The following is a 12,883-nucleotide window of genomic DNA, read 5'->3' on the forward strand; positions in this document are numbered from 1 at the left end:
CTGTAGTCATAACATTTGAGAGAATATGGAGGCAGTAGAGTCACTCTACCTCCCAAAGTGTGGCAGTGCACAGTTCAAGCACACATCTCCATTCACAGGGTGCTGCCCTGCTGCTTTTCCAGATCAAAGCTCTGACTCTGCCCAGGTGAGCCTCAGTTCACCAGCCACCAGCCAGACAGGGCAGCCAGCCTAGACAGCCAACTGTAGATAATCAAATCCTCAATTTCTACTGTAGAGGAACCTCTCATTTCCAAAAGGTTAAAATTCAGCTTATGCAAACTCATGTCTTTGTCAGGTTTAGGTTTTGCATTCACACAAATCCACCTGTTACTGGTGTGATGAAGCAGTTCATTTCCCACCACTACCCTTGAAATGCTTGCCTTGAAATACACATCTGTCCTTCCCCAGCCACAATGTAGAGTGTAGGGATGAGGAAGGAATGTCACCACAGCTGAAGAAGCAGTTGGGGAGAAGTTGGATGCAGGAAAAGCCATCAAGAAATGACATTATATGGCTCCGTACCACATCATAGTGATAACAGCAAGATTTGTGAGGAAAAATAAAAAATGGCCAGAGCACCACAGCAGGGGACTTCAGTAGAGACAATGACAGATGCTGGCCTTTAACAGCAGGACAGACTGAAGAAGGCCTTTCTGTGTAGAGTGAAGAACCCATGTCCTATACTGCTTCCTGAAACAGCTTTAGCCAACTGAACTACCTGTGTTTTAGGACATGTCAGTCACAAAAGGCTTTCACCAGACTCTGTTTACACTCAGATGTACCCTCAGTTTGACCCAGAGTGACACCGAAGCGGACATGTCACCTGCGGCCGATGGCTGGGTGGATTGTGAGGGCCCAAGGTAGACACCCAGCACCAGTGCAGGACTGGGGTAAAGTCTGGGTGTAAGCCAGATCCCAGAGTTTCACATTAGGATTGGCGTCTTCAAGAATCCATGGTAGAAAATATGATCCAAAGGCCCTTTAGTTCTTGAGGAAGGAGAGCTGCTGCTGCCTGCAAACACCTCTGGGCGCTGTGTGACTCCTGAGGGAAGCTTTGCCTGCGGCATACCACAGACATCTGCCCCTGGGGCAGTGCTGGCAGCCGAGCCATTTCCTACTTGTTTCATGGCATTCCTCACACGGCCGACAGCTGAACGTGAACAGTGACAGCAGAGGAGGTCCAATGGAGCCCGTGCCGTGCTTTGCATAGGGACAGGCGTTTGGCACACCACAGGCCAAAATGGCCGGACCTGACACTCGTTCCATTTGATGTGACCACCTGCCATTTAATGTGACCAATCTCGGCATAGAGAACACAGCGTTCAACGTGCCGGGCTGGCGAGCCCTCTGCCCTGGTGGGAGGCACAGAACCACAGAACCGATTAGGCTGGAAAAGACCTCTGAGATCATCGAGTCCAACCTATGACCCAACACCACCTCGTCAACCAGACCCTGGCCCTGAGTGCCACATCCAGTCTTTTTTAAAATACCTCCAGGGACGGTAACTACATCACCTCCCTCAGCAGCCCATTCCACTGTCTAATCACCCTTTCTGTGAAGAATTTCATCCTAATGTCTAACATAAAGCTCCCCTGGTGCAGCTTAAGGCTATGTCCTGTCTTCCTGACTGTAGAGCAGGGGAAGACACGGTCAGGGCCAGCCCCGGACCTGGCCGAGCCGCCCAGCGCAGCGCAGCCCCAGGCCGGCGGGGCGGTCAGGGTGGCGGACCCCGGGCGCAGCCCCCTCACAGCGCAGCGGGAAAAGCCGCCCTAGCGCAGGCGCCGCGCCCCCGCCCGCCCGGGCCGGTGATGCCCGCGGGCAGCGGGGGCGGGGCCGGGCCGCTCCTTCCCTCCCTCCCTCCTTCCCTCGCTTCCCCCGCGGCGCTGCACTGCGCAGGCGGCGGCGGCGGCGCTGGCGCGATGGCGGCGGGAGACGGCAGCGACGAGGTGCGGGTGCTGCAGAACCTGCGGGGGAAGATCTGTAAGTGCGGCGCTGCGGTGGGGCCGAGCGCCCGGGGCCGCTGCGCTCAGGTGTCGCTCCCGACCCGGCCCCGCTGCTGCCGCTCCCTCCCCGCGGCCAGACGGGCGGGCACTGGCGCGGCGGCCCTGGAGGCGGCGGGGCGGGGGCGGGAGCGGGAGGGCGCGGAGGGGCCGCGGCCGCCGCGGGCCGGGTGCGGGTCGGGCCGCGCTGCGGCGGCCCCGCGGAGGGGCTTTGTGGCGGCAGCGGCGGCACGTGCGGGCCGGGCCGGGGTCTGCGCGCCCCGGGGCGGGATGGGGGGTGAGCGGATGGATGGACGGATGGATACATGGACGCGGCGGGGCCGGGGGAGGCCCGGAGTGCCAGGGAAGCATCCGTGGCTCCGAGGGATCCCTGGAGTCAGCGGGCGAACAGAAATGCCCCCTCCCGCCGGGACCTCGGGCATCAGAATCTGTTTGTCAGGCTGAAATTGCGAAATTAGCGATGTGCAGGAAGTTGGTGGTGAAGGGCTGTTCTGGAAGCGGTCACCAGCCCTCCCGTGCCTCTGTGCAGCGTGTGTGCGAGCGGGAGGAGGCGGAGAGAGGGGCCGGTGGCCTTATTTTGGTGGCTGGGAAGTGCTGACTGCCGATGCCGATAGCCTCGGTAACGTGGGAAGCCGTCAGCCGGGCCGGGAGGAGGGCTCGGGGAGGCGCACAGATAGTGCGGACGGCTGGGGAGCACTTCAAAGCGAGCGGGAGAAACAGGATGTGCGGCGGCTTCCTGAGGGTACCGAGTACATTCATTGCGCTCGGACGCGGCCCGCTTGTTTCCTTTCTCACGCAGCCGATGGACTTTTTTGAGAATGAAGCGAAACAAGTTGACTCGGGCACGGCGCTGAGGCTGAGAACCGGTTGTGAAAACATGTTGAAGGATTAGGTTTGGTGGAGGAGTGGAGTCGTGTTTACTTAAATATCGTCATGCAGCCTAGATGTATTTGCTGTGTCTTCAGTAAATAGAAGACTGGGTCATGAAAACAGGAGATGGACTGGAGTGGAGCTGAGGTGCTCTCAGTCTGAGGTGTGAGCAATGGGACGTGGTGAGGTAGGCAAGGCTGAACACACACTGAGATCTGCTGCTGTTAGCAATTAGCACAGAAATAATACAGGCCAGCTAGCCTTTAAAAAAGCATACTGTTAGTTTTGGGGTTAACGCATGAATTCATAGAATCATAGGGTTATTAAATGGTTTGGTTTGGAAAGAATCTTAAATATGGTCTCATTCCAGTGCTGTGGCCATGGGCAGGGGCACCTTCTGCTACTCCATCTCAGAGCTCCATCCAGACTGGCCTTGAACCCTTCCAGGGATGAGGCATCCACAGCTTGCCTGAGCAACCTGTGCTACTGCCTCACCACCCTCAGAGTAAAGAATTTCTTCCATATATTTAGCCTAAGTTTCCTTTTTTTCACTTTGTTCCAATGGGAACAACGGGAACTCCTCATTCTGTCACTGCAGTTCCTGATGAAGAGTCTCTCTCTGGCTTCCCCCATGAGATATTGCAAGGCTGCTGTGAGGTCTTCACACAACCTTCTCCAGGCTGAGCAGCCCCACCTTTCTTAATCTGTCTTCAGTAATCTCTAGCAACCAAGGTTTTATGTATTCCCTAGGAAGCAGGTCATAGTACTCCCTGGGAAGAAGGACTCTGACCTGCTTCCTAGGAGTACATAAGAACTTGGTTGCTAAAGATTATTGAAGCTGGCTTATTTTTTGATATTATTCTACTTCCTGTCTTTATCGTAAGGTTTTGTTAACACTGGACTACACAACATTCAGTGAGTTTTACATTTTGGGATATTGATGAAAGTTTTCCACTAGACATTAAAAAACAAGGCAAAATGTCTTGAGACTTATGTTGAAACCAGACTTTATTGTCCCATTTATGTGTTATGGATTGAGCCTGTGGTTGTATCGTAACTTTGAATGTTCAGTTAACTGACAAAAGTGTCAGTAAACAGAGGACTGTGACCTTCTTCCTGGGGAATATATGAAAAGTTCATTGCTGAAGATGGACCTATAAGAACCCCTTTGAAAAATGAGTGGAAGTAACAGGTGCAATAAAAGACATGTCTTGGAACAGTGTGAAAATCACTTTGTAAACCTACTTACTTCTTCTAAGAAAACAAAAACTGTTTAAAAACTCAATGAGTTAAATATGCTGTGGAAGTTTGGGAACCCTCTGATGCCTGGATGCTCTTTTGGCTTTTTCACATCACAAATACTGTGTTATTTTCACTTCTTGCTAGTATTTTAATACTGTGTTTTGTAGGAGAAAACCCTCTGAATGAAGAATAATAAACAAATGTAATAATGTAATCCTCCTTGATCTGGAGGGATTAACAATAGCAGACCTCACTTTGGAAAGCTGATGTTCGTAGTCTGAAGGAATTCCTTATAGCATGTTTCTTACAAGGAGAAACATTTCTGGTGCCCAAGCTTTGCTGGCAATTAAAATTTGACACTTGCTAATTTTATGTGTGTTGCATGAGAGAGCATGTTAGTTTTAATGAGGTAATGTCAGTTCTGTGCAATTCTGCATGTATAGAAAACACCATCTGCAGAAAGTTGTTATTTATACTGTGTTTTGTGACGCACAAATTGGTGGCAAAATCTAAATTTAGCCATGTTATACAAATCATTACACCAGATTTAGAATTGAGACATGTTCTTAAAGGTGGCTTAAGCAGCCATTGCATACCTAGCAGTGAAGAATCTGAGTAAGGACATGTTTGCAGTCCCTGGTACCCTGTTTCTGTGGGCTGTCAGTGTTTGCAACCAGTCTTCTGCCTCCAGTTTTCAAGTGAGGTGAACTGGTCTTGCCTGTTTAAGACCCTGTAATAATTTTGGAAAGTGCAGTATTACTCTTAAGCAGGTTTTCACCAAAAATCCAGTAAATATTGTCTCTTCCTTTTGGCAGTGCTTTTGTATTGATGGCTCTATTTTATGTGCCATAGTAATGACAAAAATGCCTTACAAAGGTATATGGTGTCAAGTAGCTTTAGGCATATCTTGTAGTGTAGTGTTTCAGGCTGTGGCTTCTGTTTTCATTTTATGCCATACGGAAGTACAGTAAGTGATTTTAGTTGCCTTGATTTTTGGAGTGCTTGCTGAAACCTGCATTAGTGAAGCACTTGGAAAAATGTCCCTGTTGTCTCCTAGAGCTCATTTGACAAAATTCAGGATGCACTCTTTTCAAACTTGCACCGTGTTTTTAACAGTGTGTGGTTATCTTGGATTATGCTGCACTTCTAGAGTGGAATTTATTGTTGCTATATAATATGTTTAATCCTGTGAAGCAAATACTCCAGAGTTTGTGTGCATAAATGTTCTTTGGCAGGGACCCAGAACAAAGAAATTTAGAAGATGGACACTAATTTAACACTTTTACTTGACAGAGGATATTACATATATGTACAGAAAATGTAAACATTCAAGCAGATATCTGATGTTGTTAATACTTGATTTTTATGCAACCATTATAGCCTTAGGTTTCTCAGAAAAAGGAAGATGCAGTGTAATCGAAGACTTGAGCCTTTTTTTTTTTTTTTTTAAGGAAATAAGCTTCTTGGAAGAGTTGGGTCACTGTATGGGTGACATGTCTCCCACAGTCACAGATATTAAAAGGTGCTATAAACAATGTGAAATCTCATGCTCTGTATTTTACCTAACAAGTGTTCTGAGGTTATTTTTAACTCAAGATTGAGGATCCTCTTCCTCCCAAAAGTTTGTCTGTTCTTTAAAGCCAGACACTTGGGCTACAAAATAAAGGTTTTTAACTGATTAGAAAATCAGATCACAGAGTATTCTGAGTTGAAAGATACCCTACCTACAAATCCTCAATTTCTGCTCTTAAGTGAATGGCTCCTATGGGGATTGAACCCACAGCCTTGGTGTCATTAGCACCATGCTCCAACCAACTGAAATCAAAACTTGTGTTTTGTGTATTCCTCTGGGTGGGAAGTTTCTTTCAAAACTGAAAAACTACACTATAGTATACAGACAAATAGTGAATTATTCATAAATATTTAATTTCTACTCATTTTAAGAAAATATGAAAGTGTAATAACTGTAACTTCCTTTCAAAGTCTACTGTACTGTGCCTTTACAGTGATGATTAAATAATGTTGTATTTTAAATATTTTATGGGAAAATAGGACCGTGCCAAGTATTAACTAAAAAATAAAGCTGTTCTCAGGAACAGCTGACACATCCAATTCATGTTTCTTAATTACAAACTTCTGGTACAGGAGCTCTCCAGGGATTACATCCAGACTGATGAATTGATTTTTATGTGTCATATGTTTTATTAAATTAGCTCCTTAAAAAAAGTTAAGGTAGTGGTAATCTGATGCTTTCCTTGATTCTCCTGCAATATCTCACTTAAGGGTAACTTGGTGTTTAGCCATTTTTTGGAGTCTAAAGCCATTAAAACCAGGTTTTGTTCACGTCTCTCAATATTTCAACATGAAGTGTGGTGTTTAAAAATAATGTGTATACTTCCTCCTCTCCTGCACCCAAGCTGATGAAAAGCTTGTTGATGCTTCTAAGAGCACAGGTTTCAACTGTGGAAGTTTCTTAAGTGTCTGTTCATGCTTTCCATCAGTGTACATATCCCTGACCTGGAAAATGCCATGATTGAAGTTCAGTCTGTGTTCCTGTTAAACTGTCACATTCTCTGCTCAGAGACAGAGCAGCCCTTCTAGTGCTGGGCATTACTGACTTAACCTCCAAGACTGTAATAGGTTAACCTAAATTGACCATCTAACACAAAAAGAGTGTGGAGGAGAGAGAAAGCAGAACTTTGATTTCACATCTTACCAGCATAAAGAATAAAGCTTACTCACTGTGCTTCATATCTGCATTTTTAAAAAATAAACATGCATGACATTTCAAATCTAGTTTCAAACTGTGCTTTCTGAAAGGTCTTATGCTATTCAGACATAAAACTCAATCCTTAGATGTACTTTTCATCTTATTTTTAATATCTTATATAAATAGATAATGTTTAGATAAAGTTGATTCCACGTGTCATCAGGAGAGGTATTTCCAGCAGCAGGCAAGGATGTGAGAGGTGCTAATGCAATTCTGGTTGCCTGTGATTTGGACACCCAAGTGGAAAAGGGGCAGATCACCTGCTCTGTTTAGCAGTCTCTCATGGGAGAGAGTGCCAGAAAAGCTTGTAATTTCTTTTAGCAAAATAAAAGGTGGAAAGTGTCTGTTTGTTGTCTTCAGACATTCAAAGGGGGAGGAGACATCTGGGCAGAAAGTCTCTGTTTAATCTAGAGAATGGTGTTGCTATAAATTAACACAGATGTCTGTAGCATTTGGATTTTGGAAGAGCAACTTCAACGGGTTTTAGCTGGGAGTGTTTAGAGGGAACCATTTCCTAACAGATCTGTCTTATGTCCAGCATGTAATTGCACTGACCTAGATTCAATACCCAGCAAATCTTTGTATTCTTGTGCTGCCAATCTTTCCTTCTTATTAGAAACTTCCTTTTATTCTTTTCCATGTTACGTTGAATTAGGAGGTGATTATTTCCCCCTTCTACTAGTTAGGAAAAAGTGAACAGTACTCATGAGGGATATATTTTCAAAGGCTCAGCCAATTCACAATCTGCTGTTCATCATGGAAAATGAAATAAAGATTTGATGAGCAAGTTCTTATTAATCAGCTTCCTTTAGCCAAAGTATTTGCAGAGAAAATAGCAAGTGAACAATAGCTCAGGCAGATCATGCCTTGGTGTAATGACCTAATGCCATATGACCTCAGGCTGTGAGTGTCTCGGATTTAACAAGTTGTGCAGGGTCAAGCCAGAGATGAGACCTTTCAAGGGAAAGTGCAGGTGCTGCTAGAAGTGCTGTTCATGAGTCAGAGTGTGTCTCTTCCTGTCGACTCCCATTCCATGGGAAGCTGGATGTAGCAACTTCTCTGCCCTCCTGAAGCTCATGAATTGAAAATGAATATCAAAATGCATGCTGAATGGAAAAGTAAATTTTTTGAACACACTAAAGCTGTTACATTCTTGTACCTAATATTTTGTAATTTTTTCCCCTGCAATATTTACAGTAATTTTTTTTATTTACAGATGACGCCAAACACTTAGTGCCCAACAAAATGAGAGACTTTTTCTGTACCATAAACTTGGACCAAGAAGAAGTTTTTCGTACACAGGTAGTTGAAAAGTCTTTAAGGTAAGCTCAATTTTTAAATGGAAATGATAAGCAAGACTGCCCAGTACCAGTGTGTATGGCTTTTGCTTGTACTGCTTTAAAATGAGAACTGACTTGTGGCAGCTACTCAGATGTTACAGCAATGTGTAAATCATGAGAGTGTTGCAAGAAGTCAAAATTGAGTCTTGTGAGCTTTTAAATGAAATATGCGAGAATATATTTCACAATTACTCTATTCTGTTCCAGTGGGCAGCATAACATTCTTTTTCTTGCTAGGTTGTTTTCTAGGGAAAGAAATCTACTTGATACATGCTCCCCATGTTATTTCCTTCTTCTGACAAGCAGTTGAGGTGTATTGGTGGAATTCTGCTCTTACTGTGTATCTGGTAAAACCTGTTTCTAGAAGGAAGGAACTGGAACTTTGCCGTGTATGAGTTTTCTGTGCTGTGGGGTGTCCCCTGAACAGGCCTTGTTCTCTCCTGCAATTCTTGTTCTGGGAACTGTAACAGGATCCACACAGAATCCCTTGCTTTGCTTCCCTGGGCTGTAGATTCTGCTACTGATTTAGAGCCTTAAAAGAATCAAACAAAAAGTCAGGATGGCGCAGCTGCAGCAGTGTAAGGGCTTTCATGTCTCACAGCTCTGAAGTTCACAGAGGGCCCAAAAAAGCATCATTGCAGCTTCATTGTTGAGAATATCTGAGTGACAGTTTCAGTTATGTGGAGGTGACATTAAGCCTTCCTTTTAAAACCCAGACAGTCTGTTCAAACTCCTGAAAGTTTTCTTAATTCCTTTTTCCAGTGGTTTTGTTTTTAGTGTTCATTCTTTGAGCTCTCTCTCCAAATGTTTACAGGTGAGGAACAGCTCAGATGACAAACTTGAATAGGGAATTTAATTTTTTCAGGACATCATTTCAGAGCCTCCTTATGCTTCTGCATGAAAAGCAAATGTCACATATGTACAGTCAGGAACAAATATTTTGCTTATATTCGTAATCTGTAGCTGCTGTAGTTAGATCCATAAAATTTTCCAAATTTAATAGGCTGCAATTGATTACCAAAACAAAATCAACTGAGTAATCCTTCAGAGAAAAATGTTGAAGAGACTGTATTGACAAAGGAGAAACTTAACATTTCCCCTTCAAATAGACAACAGTTTCATGAGCAAAAGACCCCAACCCATCTCTGGAAGACTTTGCTTTCTGATTTTGGTGTTAATAATGGAAATCCTAGAAGTTACTCCTATGCTTAGAAACAAGATCTGTTACATTTGAAATATACACAGACATTTTTATTATGTTCTATTTAAAAATTATTAAAGTTATGTACTTTCATCACCAAAGAAAGAAGTTTTAGTTGCATAATAAAATATTTGATAAAGTAAAACACCATAGATCCATCAAAATATTTTAATAGTATTGAAGTTCTAACTGAAATTTGATTGCAATGTCATTAATACTTGAGAGAGGAAATGAAGTAAAAAATCTCACTCTAACAAAACAGCTGGGGAGAGAGGAGTCTCAAATACCCTGCCTCAAATACAGAACTTTTCAGGTGATGACAGCTTTGTATTAGAAGTTAGAACCTGGTGTTTAGAATTGCTCTTTTCCTTTCTGTCTCCACTGACTTCATAGGTGACTCCTTCATCCTCTGAATTAGGGGAGGGTTTCCTACAAACCAGTGAAATGTAATAAAATAACTCATCCTCTATTACCAGCAGCCAGAGTTGGGTGCCTGTACTTGATTGTTGCTGTGTATGCAGTTAGGAAGGTTGACTCTCATTCCAGAAACTTAATGACAACATTTGTTTCTTATTGCTGTGTTAAACTAGAAACCCTACTAACCTAGAGGGACTGGGACAGGAGATGAAAGCTTCAATCTCTTATTAACCTGAAAACTTTAGAAATTGCTTTTCAGTGAGGTGTAGTACAGTATCATTTTAGTCATAGATGCAACTTTGAATTTCATATTATTTGCTTGCTTTTTCTTACACACATAATTCACAGTCTGTTTTTGTCACTGTATTATGGGTTGCAATTTTATACAATTTTTAATCTAAATTTTAGTCCTGTGAATATCAACTAATTAAATGTCTGTGGAAGTAATTATCACTAGAATTAAAATTAGTTTTGACTACTGTGATTGAAAGCTATTAAGAAGTGTATCTTTTAAATGTGCAAATAGGTTTGGCCTTTCACCAGCACTGGGAGAGTTGTTGGAGTGCAGATGTAAAACAAACTTTCCAAAGTTAAAAAAACATGAAATAATACTGAAGTGAAAGAGGGATATTTTGGCTAATGACTTAAGAAATATTTCCTGACATGGTGTGGGATTTCTGTGGGCTCTGAAGAAAGAATTTTTTTTTTTCCCTTGGAAAGTTGAAAGAATATCTGTGAGCCTCCTCAGATGTCTGTGGTCAAATATGAGGAAGGGGTATTGTGGTACGTGTGTGTCTTTTTTTTTTTTTTTTTTTTAATTTAAACTAAGTTCAGTTTCTTTTTTTCCCAACTTAACTTTGTGGTAATGCAAGGTTATGGCAGAAATGAATTTCCTAGTTTATGTAACCATTGCTTTTATTAACTGGCAGGCTGGGGCATTGATCAGTGTCCTCACAGAACTGCCAGGTTACTGCAGCAAGGAAGGGAAGAGCAGAGGAGTGTGTTACCCAGTGAAATTTAATCTTCTGCACTGCTGTAATCCAGTTCTTCCTGTATGGCAGTCTGGTCATCCTTTGAATTAGTGCTATCTTCTAATTTTGTATCCATCACAGTCTTTAAAGTTCTTGCATCAAAGTCACAAATGAAAGTACTAAACTGACTGAATCCCTGAGGAACAGGATGAGTGAGTTCTCCATTTTAATTATTCTTCATTGGTGTAAACTGTTGTACCCTGCCAACCTATTCTGTACCTGCATAAGAATTTCTTTACCAATACATTGTATTCTTTACCTTAAATTTTCTCTGCCTCGTACTTTGCTTATGAATCAACAACTGATAACCTCTGTTAATTTAGATAATGAAAAATGTATGAACATGAGTAAAAGAATGTATTACCTTCTATTTGTGCTCCTATTTTTGGCTTGTTCTTTCTTGCTGAATCTGAGACATAATGTAGTGTTGAGGTCAAAGTAATAATAATAATAATAATAATGATAATAATAGAGTTAATGGCTGTTCATCCTTTGGGGGCTGGGGGATATGGGCAGCTGCAAAGTTTGCTCTCTTAGGTGCAAGATAAAGGTGCTAAATAGATTTTTGGAGGTCTCTGCTTATAGTCTCCATCCCAGCCTAATTATAATTGGAAGCATAGAGTACCATAGGTCCTTCCAGAGTAGGTATTAAACCCTTGGCACTTGTTGGTGTGCACTGGAGTCTGCTGTTCCCTCAGGATATCTGTCTGATGCTGAGCTGGAGCAGTTTCCCCTGACACTAGTGCCAGCTCATTCCCCCACTGTTCACTCTTTGTGCTGCAGTCTCTTTGTACTGCTGCAACTTTATTTGTATAGCTGCGAGGAGGAAGCAGACCATGGACTTGACCTAAGTTTAAAATAAGCCTTTGTTTCATCCTTGGTTTTGGTCTGACTTATTGTGTCAATACAATTAAAATGAGCAGTGATGGTAATAAGGAAGCTGAGGCTCTTTAGGGCTGCACTGCTGCTAAAGGTAATGCTCGTGAGTTTAAACCTTCAGTCATGGTGCTGACAAGAAGAACCCAGCCCTTGGAATCAAAGCAGAGTTTGTTGGCTTTGAAATTCTAAAAAAAAGAGGGGAGCTGGAAAACCGCAGCTGAATTTTTCAACTGAGAATTCTTAAATTATTTCTCAGTGTAGTCCAAAGGCTAATACTGATTTGTCTGCTTTGAAGCCAGTGGTAAAAGGTCTGTGTTTTAACAAAATGAACATTTTTACTTGTGGAATTCCTTATAAGGAATTCCTGCCCTTAAAGTTCTTGTTTCTAAAAATCTATTCGAGACATTAGAAATACTCAATTCTTTTATCTGTGTTCTTTCCCACTTTTCAGGTTAGTTATCAGCTCTTTTTAATTTATTTAATAAGCCATTGTCCTTAAGCATGGGGTGGTCTTTTTCCATGATTATTTTGGAGGGAAAAGAGTAGGGATGGTGGCCTGTTCTTCCTGGTATCCTTTGGGTAGGTAATAACATGAACTGCTTGTTCCAATCATAAGGATATTTGTCATATTTTTATTAGTTTAAGAAAGTACTATAGCAATAGGGTCAGAATGATACTTTGCTGGGAAACAAAAAAACCCTAACACTTGGTATGACTGATATCACAGTACTTTTCTGCATAAAAGTAGTTTCATTAACATCTTTCCCTGGTGATATTAATACATTGTAACTGGAACTATTTTAAAAGCCCAGTTCTAGAATAGCAGGGTTTTTCTGTGGATCTGCTTGACTTTCGGAATTCATCACTTGCAGTAACACAAACAACATTGTGGTTTTGTTCAGTCTTGAAATAAAATTTTCTGACTGCTGGCTCTGATTACATCAATAAGTACTCCTTAACTTTAATGAGGGTACCAGTTCTGGGAGTGAAGATACCAACACATTGTACAAAATAGGTATTTTATATATATATATATATATATATATATAGCATAGAGGAACCCAGAGTCTTTTTCTGTAGAGGGCTGTGCATATGGCAGTTAAATAGAGTGAACTGCAAAGATGATATCGGAC

The 12,883-nt window shown here is 42.5% G+C and overlaps 1 protein-coding gene across 3 annotated transcripts in view; it reads left to right on the forward strand.

Annotated features, from left to right (window-relative positions):
• The first annotated feature begins 1,843 nt into the window (after positions 1–1,843).
• RASA2 (RAS p21 protein activator 2) overlaps positions 1,844–12,883 on the forward strand; it is a 45,290-nt gene continuing 34,250 nt past the window's right edge. Inside the window, exons 1-2 of one of the 3 annotated variants that reach the window (XM_054639563.2) lie at positions 1,844–1,980; positions 8,099–8,204. In XM_054639563.2, coding sequence (XP_054495538.1) covers positions 1,920–1,980; positions 8,099–8,204 — 167 coding nt within the window. In that variant the 5' untranslated portion in view covers positions 1,844–1,919. Of the gene's footprint in view, positions 1,981–2,306; positions 3,376–8,098; positions 8,205–12,883 lie in introns of those variants that run through there. The other 2 variants (XM_077183914.1, XM_077183913.1) reach the window with 2 other exon arrangements.

Source organism: Agelaius phoeniceus, chromosome 10 (genome assembly GCF_051311805.1).
Source record: "Agelaius phoeniceus isolate bAgePho1 chromosome 10, bAgePho1.hap1, whole genome shotgun sequence".
NCBI classification, from domain to species: domain Eukaryota; kingdom Metazoa; phylum Chordata; class Aves; order Passeriformes; family Icteridae; genus Agelaius; species Agelaius phoeniceus.